Raw genomic sequence first — 14,401 nt, 5'->3', positions numbered from 1 at the left:
ATACACTAGCAAGATTGTGCTGAAAGGACCCAGATATAGCTGTCTCTTCTGAGACTGTGCCGGGGCCTAGCAAACACAGAAATGGATGCTCACAGTCAGCTACTGGATGGATCACAGGGCCCCCAATGGAAGAGCTAGAGAAAGTACCCAAGGAGCTAAAGGGATCTGCAATCCTATAGGTGGAACAACATTATGAACTAACCACCCCCACCCCAGAGCTCGTGTCTCTAGCTGCATATGAATCAGAAGATGGCCTACTCAGCCATCAGTGGAAAGAGAGGCCCATTGGTTGTGCAAACTTTATATGCCTCAGTACAGGGTAAAGACAGGGCCAAGAAGTGGGAGTGGGTGGGTGGGGGAGTGGGTAGGGGAGCGTGTGGGTGACTTTTGGGATAGCATTAGAAATGTAAATGAGGAAAATACCTAATAAAAATATTTAAAAAGAAAAAAAAAGTTAAAGCAGCAAAGGGTCTGTGAGGGAAACAGGAGACTGTCTCCATGAGCAAGAAGTGGGATAAATTCAAATAAGACACTGAAACCATAAATTAAAACTTGCTATATTCGTCATGTTGTGTGATAGACCTCTAAGTCAAAAGCAAGCAAGAGAGTGGAAGAGCAAGATACAGAATGAGGAAGGCTTTTATAATCTATATATCTGGCAGAGTAGCCATTATCCATCATATAGAACATGCTTTCTTCAATTTGATTTTTCAAGGTTAGACAGCCCAGTAGGACAAATACCCCTTAAGAGGTATTTTATGAAAGAGAAGATGAATAGATAACATAAGAAAGCCAAACAACTTCACTGCTGCCCATCAGTAGGGAAACTGAGAGACTTGTAGTCTAAATGAGAGGGCTTTTGAAAGTGGAAAGGCATAGATAATTATACCAGAAAAACAGACTTAAGCCTAGGTAAATAATACTCCTGGTCATCGGAGATGGTCACAGTATTTTCACCATTAGATACTACCACACAGTTCCCAGAGCTGTTAACATGAGAACAAAACAAAGCAAGCAAAACCCAGACAGTACGGCGCGGTGATGGTATAAGGCAGCTGAATGTTCACGCACTTGTAAACTGGTTTCAAAAAAAAAAATTCACTTTGGGAAGCCCTCTGGATACATCCGCTAAAAACTGACTTGCTTGGAATCCAGAGATTCTATCCGAGTCACAGACACAAGAGGAGTTCGTTCACATGAGGATGAAGTGTGCACAGGAATATTCCTAAGGACATTATTTGTGATTGCCCTGGAAACAAGTCAGTGCTCCACAGGAGTGGAAGGAATTAGCGATGTGACATTCAGACAGGAGAACACGATACCACTGTGTAACACAGCCAAGATGAATAGCACACAAAATTATAATGTTATGGAAAAGAAGTCGGCCACACAAGAGCATACATTCATCAGGTTTAAAGGAATCACCCTAGGTTTTGTTGGCTGAAGTCGGGGCACTCTTTGGGGGAGAGGAAAAGACCATGAAGTGTCTATGGCCTCCCTGTCTCTTGATTACAGTGCACTTTGTACAAACCCCACAGACCCCATTCTAACGTTCTTAACTCTAATTTAAAAATCAGTAGCTTTCAACTCCTAATGAATATTCAAGATATCTTCCCATCATTGCTATCTTACTGCCCCAGCCCTAGTGATAAGATGACACACTGGCCTTTCTCACTGGAAGCAAAGATCATTTTTACTCACCAGGGCCATGCCAGCTGCAGTAGCTCCTCTGGCCACTCAAGTATGAGACTTGTTCTCTGATGTGTCCTGGTGGTGGATGGCTGACTTCTGTTAGAGCTTGGGAGTCTTCGGAATCCTCTTGTTTATGCCTTCTTTCTCAATTTCTGGCTTTAAGTGTTTGTTAAGGGATTTTACAACATCTTTAGCAACTTAGCAAAATTAAATACATGTAGTATTGAGCTGGAGAGCCTTTGGGCTCAAAAGTTAAGAGCACTGCTTTTTCAGAGAACCCAAGTTCAGTTCCCAGCACCCACGTCAGGTACCTCGCAGCTGCCTGTAACTCCAGCTCGGGGATGTGACACCCTGGCCTCCATGAACACCCACCTTCACATGCACAGTCCCACACCCCACACAGAGTCATGCACATAATTTAAAGTAATAAATTAGTAGTATCTAATAAATAAAAGTAGTAAGTAGTTAATAAGTAGCATCTAAAGTTAGTGTGCATATGACACACTTCCTTGTAGGTTCAAACATTCTTACCAATGGGTGTGCCCAGTCAAAGTTAAACACCCACTATTGGCTTGGTTAATTGCTTTAACTACCCTGAATCCACTGCAGAATTCTTTTCTGGTGCCGTAATTGTGACCCACTTCTCTGTGGCTGCAGGGATTAGGGGTAGTCCGACTGGCTATTTTGTCTGATTTGCGCTGGGTTTGAATTTGTTTTTTCTTGTGTTGTTCATTGTGACATAAGAAAAGGAGAGCGAGTGGGTGTTTTTATGCAAAGATTAGATTGCAATGGAAGCTGCTGCATCTGCTATAGACAGCTAAGGTGAGAAGATAGGGAGATCAAGGCTGGACTGGGTAACAGGATCAGATCCTGTCTCCAAAATAATGTTAGAGTACAGCATATAGAAATAATTTTTCAATGGGTGGTTAGTATTTGATGATAATTAACTTCTTTTGTTCTTTCCTAGGCTGACCAGATATCTGGTTTTCATATAAGATCTGTTCTCTGTGTCCCCATTTGGAACAGCAACCACCAAATAATTGGTAAGAAGTGGCCCACATGACTCTAACTGTGAAGCAACCAGCACCTTCCTATAGAACAGAAATCAGGCCCATATATTTTTATGTATTCGTGTGTGTGTGTGAGTGTGTGTGTGTGTGTGTGTGTGTGTGTGTGTGTGTGTGTGTGTGTTGCCTCTGACCTCTGGTTAGCCTGCAGCTCATAACACTCTTCCTTCCTCTGCCTCCCAAATACTAGAAGTTACAAGAATGTATCACCAGACCCAGTCCAAGTTATGTCTCCATACTGTTCTACAATGCCATAGCACAGAATACTAACGAACGGGCATTAATTAGAACAAAGACAAATACAGATTCGATTCAAAGTACTAGTAAGTTCTGAAGGTAGAAGAGTCTTAGGAGCTACCCATTAAACTTTGTTATTTGACATTGTTGATGTTAAAGAATAGCAATGGACGTGGAAGAGAAAGAGGGGGGAAGAAGGGGTGGAGGAAGGGAGGGAGGGAGAGAAAGAGGGGGGACAGGGGCAGAGAGGTTGAAACAGTCACGAAGTTACAGTTATTAAACAGATCAAGATTAACCTTGAGGCGCCTTCCCTTTCCTATGGTGTCTGCATCCATGCCTGTTTACACATCATGTGGGTACAAAGATGCTGGACACATCTGAACACACATCTTTGCTGGCATGCCTCTGCACTGTCCCCACAATAAAGAGACCATAGGCAAAAGCAGCTTCTGACACTTCCCTCCATGCCTGCCATTTCCCATCACTTCAAAAAAAATAGGGGACCCTGATCCTCAAAGAAACCAAAAACCCAAACTCAACACAACAAGACCAAAAACTCAGTCAGGAAAAGAGCAGTCAATACAGAAGAAAGAGCTTAAGCAATCATGAAGGAGAGAGATTTACTTAAAACCACAATGAAAATGTAGGGCTTAGAATAAGGTGATGGATATTCTTGCTTCTCTCTGTGTAACCAATGACTTAGTACCCTGTGAGTGTCATCAAGACCTGTTTTTGTTTGTTTTGTTTTGTTTTCTTGTTTTTGAGCCTTTTGTGTCCCAGGCTAGGACAAACAGAACACGTCTCTCTAACTTGACCTATGGGTCTTCTTGGCTCGATGACCTGAGTGCTGAACTTGCAGCTGTGCACCATCACAGTCAACTCATGTGGTGCTTCCTGCTCACTGGGCAAACGCTGTACCAACCAAGTCTGCCTGCAGCCCGCATCCTACAGTTTTAAAGGATTTTTCTCTCATTGTACTGCTCAACTTGCACAAATATAGTAATATGTTATTAAGCACCAATGATATTCTAGGCTTTTAGGATCTGAGCCTGAGTACGAATTGGAAAAAAAACGTATATATAAAGTCTTAAATATATCTATATTTAAAAGGGAGAAAATGTCGATAGGAAACAATTATATGTTGATTGAAAGGAAGTCTCATATACAATCCTGCCTTTCAATCCTGATGATAAACATCTCCTGTTACTTTGAAATTAGTGCTGTAATTTTCCTGTTATGCTAAAGACTTTTCATTTATTTATATGCTGTTGACAACATGACAAGGTGACTCGCCAGTGGAAAGTTAGGTACATTTTAAGAGGTCCAGGATCACTTTAGAATCATAGCTTATATTTTTCCTTTGTTTCTACTAAATGGGGCTTTCAGGATAGAATTGTTCTAGCTAGACTGATGTTCTTTGGAAGTCATGTGTCCACACATCTGGTATACTTCTGGGAATGTGTTTGAGGAGGGGAGACCTGCAAACCCTGAGTCTGTTAGAGGTGTGTGAGCCACTGGGAGCAGGTAACAGAACTAACTCTGCTTTGACATGCCTGTAGCCTGTAAAATCATGCCGTATGTCTTAAATGTGCATAATGAAACTCTAAAACCCACTTCACGTCTTCATAATCCTCTGGTATAGTTTACATTTTAATTCTTTTGTATTGACAAAGATTTTCATCACTAAAACAGTTCATTTACTCAGACACACAGCTAACACTAGAACTGGAATTTGAACAAAGGTTTTCTAAATCCAGAGCTTAGGTTCCTAATCACCATGCCACACTGACTGTCCCAAACACCAAGGAGGAAGAGGATGTGTGTATGTGTGTGTGTGTATGTATATGTATACACACACATATATGTGTGTGTGTGTGTGTGTATCCAGTGATCATATATAAAACTGTGATTGCATCAGAGATTAAACTGAGTGTGCTAAGCCACCCACATGGCACATTCTGTCACAGGGACAGGATGCCAGTACTAACAATGACCACTGTCCCCACCTTCCCTCAACAGGGGTGGCTCAAGTGTTGAACAGACTCGATGGGAAACCTTTTGATGATGCAGACCAAAGGCTTTTTGAGGTGAGCAAAGGCATTTAAAGGCCAAGGGCCAGAACTGAATCACTGATAGTTCCCTTGCCCACATGTGTTGGGATAAACCTTAATCATTTTAACAGAGCTAAATGGTGTACCAGACTCAGAGGAAAATCTAAGGACTATAAATACACAGGCAAGATTTGATTGTGTTTTCACCCATTGGGTTAGTTTGTGACCTTTTATCTTAGTTTCATTGCAGAATTCCATTCTGTGCCCTCCACTTCAGCCCAGTCTTAACCATCCTGGTGTTCACACACGTTCAGTCATGGAACCCTTAGCCAGGTCTGTCTTCCCCATCTGCCTTCAGTTCACAAGCTTCTGTTCCCGCTGTCTCCAGCAGAAGAGCTTGGCTTTCCTGTGCTTTTTCATGGACTGTGCCAGGATCCAACAAAAGCTATCATTCTCATTGCAGCTTTCTCCGAAGCTTGCTCTAAATCAGTCTGGTTGCCTTTAGCCCCAACCTTGTGGTTTCTCTTACTTAGTTTCTTGGCCAAAACATTTTATAGCCTTGCTATTGAAAGGGGCTGCTTTTCGTTAAATAAAGCAGAATAATAATAAAAACCGTCTACTGCCCAAATAAATTAAAGCCACATTGAAACACATTGTACGCTTTCAAATGTGTGAAGATATTTTTTCACAATATCATTAAAAATAATGATTTCTCTTCTCATGTGTAGTGTGAGCTATAAAGTCCTTACATGACAATAGTAATTAAGAATTTTAATGCACGTGTCCCTGAGGCCCACCTCTAAGCACAATAAAATTATATTTTTGGAACTGTCTCTGGTGACTGCCTACTTTCATATTAGATCTTGACTGTGAGTTATTACGGTTTTTAATTAACAGGCTTTCTGTGTCCTAGGCCTTTGTCATCTTTTGTGGCCTTGGTATTAACAACACAATTATGTACGATCAAGTGAAGAAGTCCTGGGCCAAGCAGTCTGTGGCTCTTGATGTAAGTACAGTATCCTGTCAGCATCCTATGCTAAAAGGCCTTGATTTTATGAGGTGAAAAGTTGTCCTGTTCGTGGGACTTGATTTTTAAATGTTTCTTTTTTTTTATGGTTGTTGCTGATTACCTGTCTTTCTTCTTACATGACTTATAATAAATACATTACAATTCTGAATGCTCAGAATCTTTTAGAGCACTGGCTATCAACCTTCCTAACAATGTGACCTTTAATACAGCTTCTCATGTGGTGATTTTAAAGGGCGCTCTTCACTGGGTCTCAATTCTTTTATAGTCTTGGGTTTACCTGGGCAACAAATGGAGACCCTCTCTTGAAAACTATATAGTGTTGCCTGTAATGGCAGGGAATTGGGGGATTCTTGGGAGCTCAGCCAGGCACTTCCTATCACTAGATACAGATTTTTATACTTGATTTCTTAAATAGAGATAAGTCAGTATATTCTTTCACTGCTGTTATCACAGCACTTGGGAGGCAGAGGCAGGGGGATATGTTTGAGGGCAGCCTGGGCTACATAAGTAGACCCAGTACCCAGCAAACAACTGAAAACAATTGTCAGGACTTAGAGTATGAATGTGTGTGTGTGTGTGTGTGTGTGTGTGTGTGTGTGTGTGTGTGTGTGTGTGTGTGTTTCTGTAGATGCACAACCTTTCTTTCATATCACACAGGGAATCCTGGCTCTGAGGATATGTTGCCCAGATCCACTTCCTCCATACACACATTTACACATGCTTCCTACCAAGAATTATATTCTGATCCTTGCATGTCCCCCAGACCCACGAAGTTCTAAAGAAATATTCTTTCCTATAAGTCTCAGGGGCTTATTTTGATACAAGACCTATTTTTCTCAGTATCTTTGCTATAGATGATATTTAATATTTTCTCCCAGCTGGGAGAAAAAAAAACCTGAGAGGACAATTGCAGATTTAAAAGACACAAAATTATTGTTCTCTAATCTGTCTGCACACTTTTTTCTTCCTGTTTAGATCATAAATTCTGAGTTTCATAATTCATTCAGTTTCATAATTTATTTGTAGTGCCTGGCAGGATCCTTTGCACAAAGGGAAGTCTGTGGAATAAGTCTGGGGTGGAGGAATGAGGAAAAGGAAGGTGGTAGACAGAAAACACTGAGGTAAGGGGTTTGGGGTAGCTCTCCTGAGAAAGAATTGCTTTGTTTCTATGAACCATGTTTATAGTAAAGACTAAAGACAGTGCCTTTAATCAATAGGTGAACTGAAAACATGTAGCTGATATCTAAGAATCACTACTAAACTAGACATGGTGGTATGTGCCTTTAATCCCAGCATTCAGGAGGCCCAGCAAGAGGATTTCTGTGAAACTGAAGCCAGTCTGATCCAGAGTGTGGCTCCCAAGAACCCACATGGAAATCAGACAGTTAGCTGGGTGGATTTGCCAGCTGCCTGTAATTCTATGCCCCTCCCCCATGCATAGATGGAGCCTCCCTTGGGCAACACTGCCCACTAGCCCAGCTAGACCTGGTGATCACCAGGTTCTTTGGGCCTCCATGTGCATGCAAGTACACACACACACACACAAAACTGTACCCACACAACTCAACATGCATGCATAGCACACACACTAATCACTACTAGAGTGAGAAGGTCTGTTTGTCAAACTGCCTTCATATTATGACTCTGTTGTGAGAATTAAGTGAAATAATACCTGTGAGGGTTTTATTGAGCAGCCAGTAACACAACAACTGTCACCACTGCGCTCTGATATGCAGTAGTATGCTCAGTACTGAGATGCAACTGGGAGGAGGGACAAAGGCCATGAATTTGAAGCAGCAGCTGTGGAGGGTGTTTCCTTAACCTTCACCAAACTGTGTCTCCAGTCTCCTCACTCATTGCTCTTTACTGCTTGCAGCTATCCACAGACAAACGAACAACAAACCAGCCAGCCCAAGTAAGCACATCCCATCTATTGGCCCCAACTAGATCCCATTGTGGTGGAGCACCATTAATCCACAGGGAAAACAATCCATACACCACTGTGTTCTCGCTCCCCAGCACCTCCTGGTGCATAGGCTCCCTGTTAAATGACTGGAGTGACGGGTTAGAGCATGAAGGGCCAGTTGTCCCCAGAAGAGAGAGTCTTATGGCCATTCTCTCCTAAACCCCACAGCTCCAAGGCCATCCCTAGGCACAGTCTCCGAATATGATGACTTATCTGTGGTCCCAGCAAACACCTTCATGTTGGTGCCACTCAGGGGCCTTCTGTCCTTAAAAGTTATGAGTGACACTGCCAACAGTTCCGGGTCAACTCAGATTGTGACAATCTCACCCTTTCAAGAAGTGGAATTCCGCTGTTGATTTGTTCATTCTGTGGCCTTTTGCCATGCCAGTCACAAGCAGCGTTCCCTGTTATGTCCTGGTATTGCCACCTTGGTGACCCTCCAACCTTCATGTCACTGGGAGTCAAATCTTGGTGATTGTGACTGGGTGGCCCCACCCTCTGCCCTGGCTAAGGATCCATTACAAGAGTTCCTCAGCACTTACAAAGACAAAATATCATCTGCTGAGAGCTGCTAAAGCCAAACGCAGGTGTGGCATTTTCCTGTACTATGATGTATTAACTTCTGAGTGGATATACATTAAGTTTATTTAACTATAAGTAATACACATGAATATAAACATGCAATACCTTTGTAAATATTTTTATTAAAATATGCATGTGTGTTTATATTATTTATAAGAAACTTAGTTCCATAAAGGATTTGGGCGACTTTATAATACTATAAATGATCTAGCAAAAAATTAAACAGTAAAATTATAATAACAGCCAAGAGATAGTGAGAAAGCCAGAGGGGACAGACCAAATATAGAGTTGTTCTTACAGTCGCAATCCTCCTGCCTTAGGGCTTGAGCTGACTCTTTCTCATTTTCCATTGCAGGCAAGGAAAGATTTCCCACTCGGCCTGGCTAGCCTCAGTTTTTACATATTCCTTTTGGTCTTGATTCTACTTTAATTTTCCCACGGAGGTAGTCTTTAAAGGCAGTGCTGTTACTCCCTTGCCTCTTATTTTTCATCAGCAGCAAGAGTAACAACAGGAAGGAAGCCATCTCTCCACTGCTCTAGGAGCCTTCCAGGAAATGAACACACGTGGTTCTGGGCCTGGGCAGCTCACAGGAGTAGGAGTGTACCTCTCCTGGAGTTGAGGAGACACCAGAGAGACAGCACAGAGCTGGTCTATCTTTTAAGCACCCTTTCCCCCAAGTATTTACAGATAAAATACTGTATCTCTGACAGTAAGTGTTTTCCCTGTCAGTCCTTATCGGTCTTTGTAAGTGGGGTGGGAACAACCTCTGATTCACTCAGAGCCCCTGAAGGGCTGACCTTTCCTTCATCCTGTCTTCATCCTTCCTTCATCCTTCTTCCTTTTTTAACAGAAGTAACTTATTCCACCCTCCTCAAAAGGCAACTGATTTAAATGCATTTATTTAATGCTAGCTATTAATTGCTAACTTTTACATTGTATTGGTTTAAATCATATCAAATTACACAAATTCATATATATTTGCATGTATATTTAAATATATTTATTTATATATTACTTTGTTCCACCGGTTAGGAAAAATCCTCCTAGATTTTATTACCTTAAGGATATTTTTGCATATCTATTTTGCTTTGCACTGATAACTCCTGCAGAAGGAGGCTGGTGGCTTCAGCCAAGCCGAGAGCAGTTCGGGTGGAAGACAGCACTCATGTTTGCAGACACCGTATGGGTAGAAGACAGTGCTCGCCATTGCACATGTCTGGTTCTAATCTGGACTGAGTCTTGATAGCCTAGCTGTTACCCTTGGACATTCTGCATAAGATCTTAGTTACTTCATACAGCAAATGAGCATAATAAAGTATTGTGACACTTAGGGACAGTGTTCAGATGCAATATTCAGTTATAATTGGCATACTTGGTCCTCTCTTTCCACTGGCTCCACATCTGTGAATTCAACCATGGGTGGGGAAGGATCCTAAAAAAAAAAGTATATCTTTAGTAAACACTTGCAACCATCTCCCCTCCGTCATTGTCCCCTAAGTAACATAGAACCACAAGTGTCTACTAGCTTTTGCACTGTGCTATCTAGAGATATATAAGCCGTATACAGAAGATTCAGCCTATATAAGGGTGCATAGCTTATACCCAGTACTGAGCCATTATAGAGAAGGTAGTGGAGTGTCTGAGGATTTGGTCTGTGGGAGAGGTCATGAAATCACACTCTTAGAGCTGTATAAAAGAGCTAGCCTTAGCAAAAGTTGGGTGTTTGTACTGACTAGTGCATTGCTATCTTTGATCTCCATTGAATTCTGTTTGTTCATCCTCAGATTAATTTAAGGCAGTGCTGGTTAGGGGTCATAACTCCTTGCAGATCACTTCCTGCTTTGAGTTTGAGTTCAAAATAGATTAGCCTTTCTTTCATTCTTTGATTCAGGCTCTGCAAGCTACATCACTGTTTAGTCAGGCATCATTATAGCGTACCTTGGCACCACTGCAGTGTACCCTGGAACCAGCAGAACAGCCTGCCACCACTGCACAAAACCCTAGCATCATTGCAGAACACCCAAGCACCATTACAGAACAGCCTGGCACCATGCAGTATGTTGCAGAAAATATATTTTAAAAATCTCAGTGCAGTGTTCCTTCTTGTCTTAATGGCTTATGTTCTCAGATGAAAGACACACACACAGCCTTTATATTTTAATATACCATAGGCAGCACAATAACTAGACAACTGCCTACCCTCCATGTTGTTAGAATCTGTTTTTTTTACTGATAACTCTCAGTTACTACTTATCAATTTCTGTGTTCTATCTGGTCTGAGTAGTACACCCTGGGCCCATTTCAGTACACCTTGGCCCCATTGCAGAACACCCTAGCACTTTGGAGAACACCCTGGCCCCATTGCAGAACACCCTGGCATCTCTGCAGAACACCCTGGCCCCACTGCAGGTGCAGCTATCCCAGAGCACTTCTGCTTCTTCCGGGTTTGCCCAGTGCCTGTCACCTGTGTTACCATGTTTGCTTCTGCAGAAAGTGACAGGACCTGGAAATCACAACTTCATATCTATCTTGGCATAGAAGGAAGTCTCTTCCCATTGCCACATGCTGGAAACTTGAGCTCATGTTAGTCACAATCCACCAAAGGTAAAAGAGAGAGATGTAAGCTACATGTCTTCTACTTTTTCTGGTCTTTAAAAATGGAATGACTGCCATCGTACCTAGATTTTATCTAACAATCGAATTATCAATCCAATTATTTTTGGTGACTGCTTTTCTGACTTTCTCATAATTTAGTTATAAAACTCTATTGTTAAAATTCTTTTACCTAAATATGTAATATTAATACCTCACAGCTCTTAGATGCTCTTAAAGTGGGATGATGGAACAAAGAAAGGAATTTACAATAATTTAAACAAATTTACTTTTATGATCTTGATTTCCATTCTGCACAAGCAGCCAAACACTCCAGAAAAGCCGTGTTTCTTTCCGCTCATATTTTCCCAGAGCGTGGTCCTCGGAACAAAGGGGAAACTTTACCTAAAGGTCAGAACACAGAGAGCACAATAGGAATGTAGATGTGGAATATTACGTCCTCATTTGGAGCATCAGGAATTGTTCTTCGGGGTGTCCTTCACGGTTATTGCGAATGAAGCCTTACCTAATGCAAGCGAGAATATTTCCAGGAAGTGTAGGTCTGGGTGGTAAGGGATGCCTCACATGGTTTTATGATCAGAGAGGGGAGAAGAATAAGGGTCAAACAGAGAGTGAGGGAGAGGCTAGGCAATCAGAAGCCAGGCGTCATCTACCCCACCTCCCCAGAGCCTCCCATCTATTTCCTCCTTCCCAGTGTTCACAGCAGCCGTCCTACTTAAGGGCTTCATTACCTCTTGGCTGGGCAATCACAATCCCCTTCTACTTGTTCCTCCTACAACAGAGTGTAGAGCGCATCGCAAGCTGACTCATAGACCTTAAATTGCTCCCCTATTCCCTATCAAAATACAAATGTCCTGGCCTCTGGGGCCCTTGGAAATCTCATACCAAACTACTTCCCTACCCCTGGCTCTCATTTCTCTTCTCAGAGAATTTTATGCTACTTACACACTCAAATGCTTCATAGTCTACAAATCAGCCACCTGCCTGTCTGCCAGCTGATCCTTAATGTGCCCTCAGCTTTCATTATTCTCCGTCCCAATTATGCCTCCCCACTCAGGACCGTTCCGATATTCGGAGCTCAATTTAAATGTACTCCAGAAAACGTCTAGTCCCATGGCTGTCTTTCTTTTGCCCTGCATGATGCCTGTGTATGTTCCTCTGTCTGAAAGTGTGTAGCCTGAGGTATGTGATTGTTTTATTTCCTCTCCCCTAGTGTTTTCTTTTTTTTACACAATTGGTACTCAGAAAAAATGTATAGGATAAGTGAATGCATTTGAGCTGCCTTCCACTGTGGTCTTCCAGCACAAGAATCCAAAAGGGAAACCTTTGACCCTTTGAGATTGATGACAAAAGTCTTGCTGCCCACAAACTGGCAGAGCATCTCCTCTGCATTCCCCACGCCATGAATAGAGTTGGTTTTGTGTGGAAGGAAGGAGGGCTGGCTTCAAAGATCTCTTTCCAGATATTGTGTGAAGCCTCCCTCTATTAGAGTTAAGTAGCCTCCTGAAGCAAGAGGGGAGAGATGAGTCTCCCGTGAGGAATCTCCTAAACTCTGAAGGAAATTTCCTCTGGTTGGCAGAGTGAAAGAGCTGGACTCCTAGCACGTGATCAGATACTAATTTCTTCTTTCCTGCCCATTTCCCTTTTCCCTAATCCATTGAGCCAATCAGTCTTCACTCCTGGACGAAGGTGGTCTTAGATGCATCTTCTGATACACTGAGGTATTGCATATTTATATATTGCCTTCTTTCCTGAGGTTAGAAGCCTATTGCCAATTGAGTTTATAATGAGCTTCTTTTATTTCCTTATTCTTCCTTCCTGCCCTAAACAGGCTCAGAGCAAGGGAGAAGTGGGGTGGAGATGCAGAGCCTCTGTGAGAGGTGTGTCCTCGCCTGACTTCCGGCTCTCTCTGTGCAGAAGGACTTGTTTGCACAAACCCTCTAGACAACTCCCTGGCGAGCCCTCTCCTGTCGACAATTCCCGATGTTGTAGCTTTGCCCCTCCTGACAGGGACTGACCTCCAGTGATCCATCCATCCTTCCCTTTCGAGACACAGCTCATCCCTCTAAGTCTGGGACAGGGTTCGTTTTTATTCCTTTGTAGTTGTGGCAAAAATAAGCTCGACATGGAACTTACTATTCCAGCCATTTTTCAGCACTCAGTTCAGTGTGTCTAAGGGCTTCACATTATTGTAGAGCCTTCACCACTCTCTGTCTCCCAACCTGAGACAGCATCCACAGCACATCTAACTCAGCTCCCTGTCACCCATGGCAACCACCCCTTTGCCGGTGACTGGTTTCACTAGGAAGCTCCTGTACATAGAATCACGTGTCCCCTTTCGACCACCTTCTCTTCATTGTGACCGATGCTGTTCTAGCTGCTAAGGATCGAGCAGTGGGAAGATAAGCGCTAGTTCTTATACTCTAGCAGAAAACGGGAGTAGGTAAACAAGATCCCAAGAGAGCGTCACAGTCATGTGCCATACAGGAAACGCTGTGGTATCTGGTGAGGCTGCATGCAGGAACTATTTGCTGAATGAATCAAATCCAAGAAAGTACAGGCAAAGATTATATCGTAAAGTGCAGAAAGAATCTCCTTCCAGCGCACACTGTGGGTACCACTCCTGGGTGTTGACAGTAATAGTTACAGCAATTCCTGTCCCCACCCTCAGTCAGGGCTTTACTTGCGATAACTTCCCCAAGCCCCTGGGTGAAAGTTAATTCCTCAGAAGTAGGTGCCATTCAGAAGCCAGAGGACCGGGAAGGGATTGATTTTCTGATTAGTGCAGATGCCTGGTCTCCGGGAAAGCGCGTTGACACCAGAGAAGGAACAGCACCCTCGTGGGGCGGCTTGAAGAACAGCTCTTTCCTGTCTTTTTTTTTTTTTTTAAGTCTATGACATATTAGGAGTATTTTATTCTATTTTTCTTTCTTTCTTTTTTATTACGTATTTTCCTCAATTATATTTCCAATGCTATCCCAAAAGTTCCCCATACCCTACCCCCCACTTCCCTACCCACCCATTCCCATTTTTTTTGGCCTTGGCGTTCCCCTGTACTGGGGTATATAAAGTTTGCAAGTCCAATGGGCCTCTCTTTCCAGTGATGGCCGACTAGGCCATCTTTTGATACATATGCAGCTAGAGTCAAGAGCTCCGGGGTTC

General features: G+C 42.7%; 1 protein-coding gene across 2 annotated transcripts in view; it reads left to right on the top strand.

Moving 5' to 3' along the window:
- The window catches only part of Pde11a (phosphodiesterase 11A), a 350,512-nt gene that overhangs the window by 193,072 nt on the left and 143,039 nt on the right, over window positions 1-14,401 (top strand). For both annotated transcript variants that reach the window (XM_021181980.2, XM_029474559.1), the window contains exons 7-9: window positions 2,660-2,735; window positions 5,016-5,083; window positions 5,961-6,053. In XM_021181980.2, coding sequence (XP_021037639.1) covers window positions 2,660-2,735; window positions 5,016-5,083; window positions 5,961-6,053 — 237 coding nt within the window. The remainder of the gene's footprint in view (window positions 1-2,659; window positions 2,736-5,015; window positions 5,084-5,960; window positions 6,054-14,401) is intronic.

Source organism: Mus caroli, chromosome 2 (genome assembly GCF_900094665.2).
Source record: "Mus caroli chromosome 2, CAROLI_EIJ_v1.1, whole genome shotgun sequence".
NCBI lineage: Eukaryota > Metazoa > Chordata > Mammalia > Rodentia > Muridae > Mus > Mus caroli.
The sequence above is the reverse complement of the archived record's forward strand: the minus strand, read 5'-3'. Positions and strand labels throughout refer to the sequence as shown.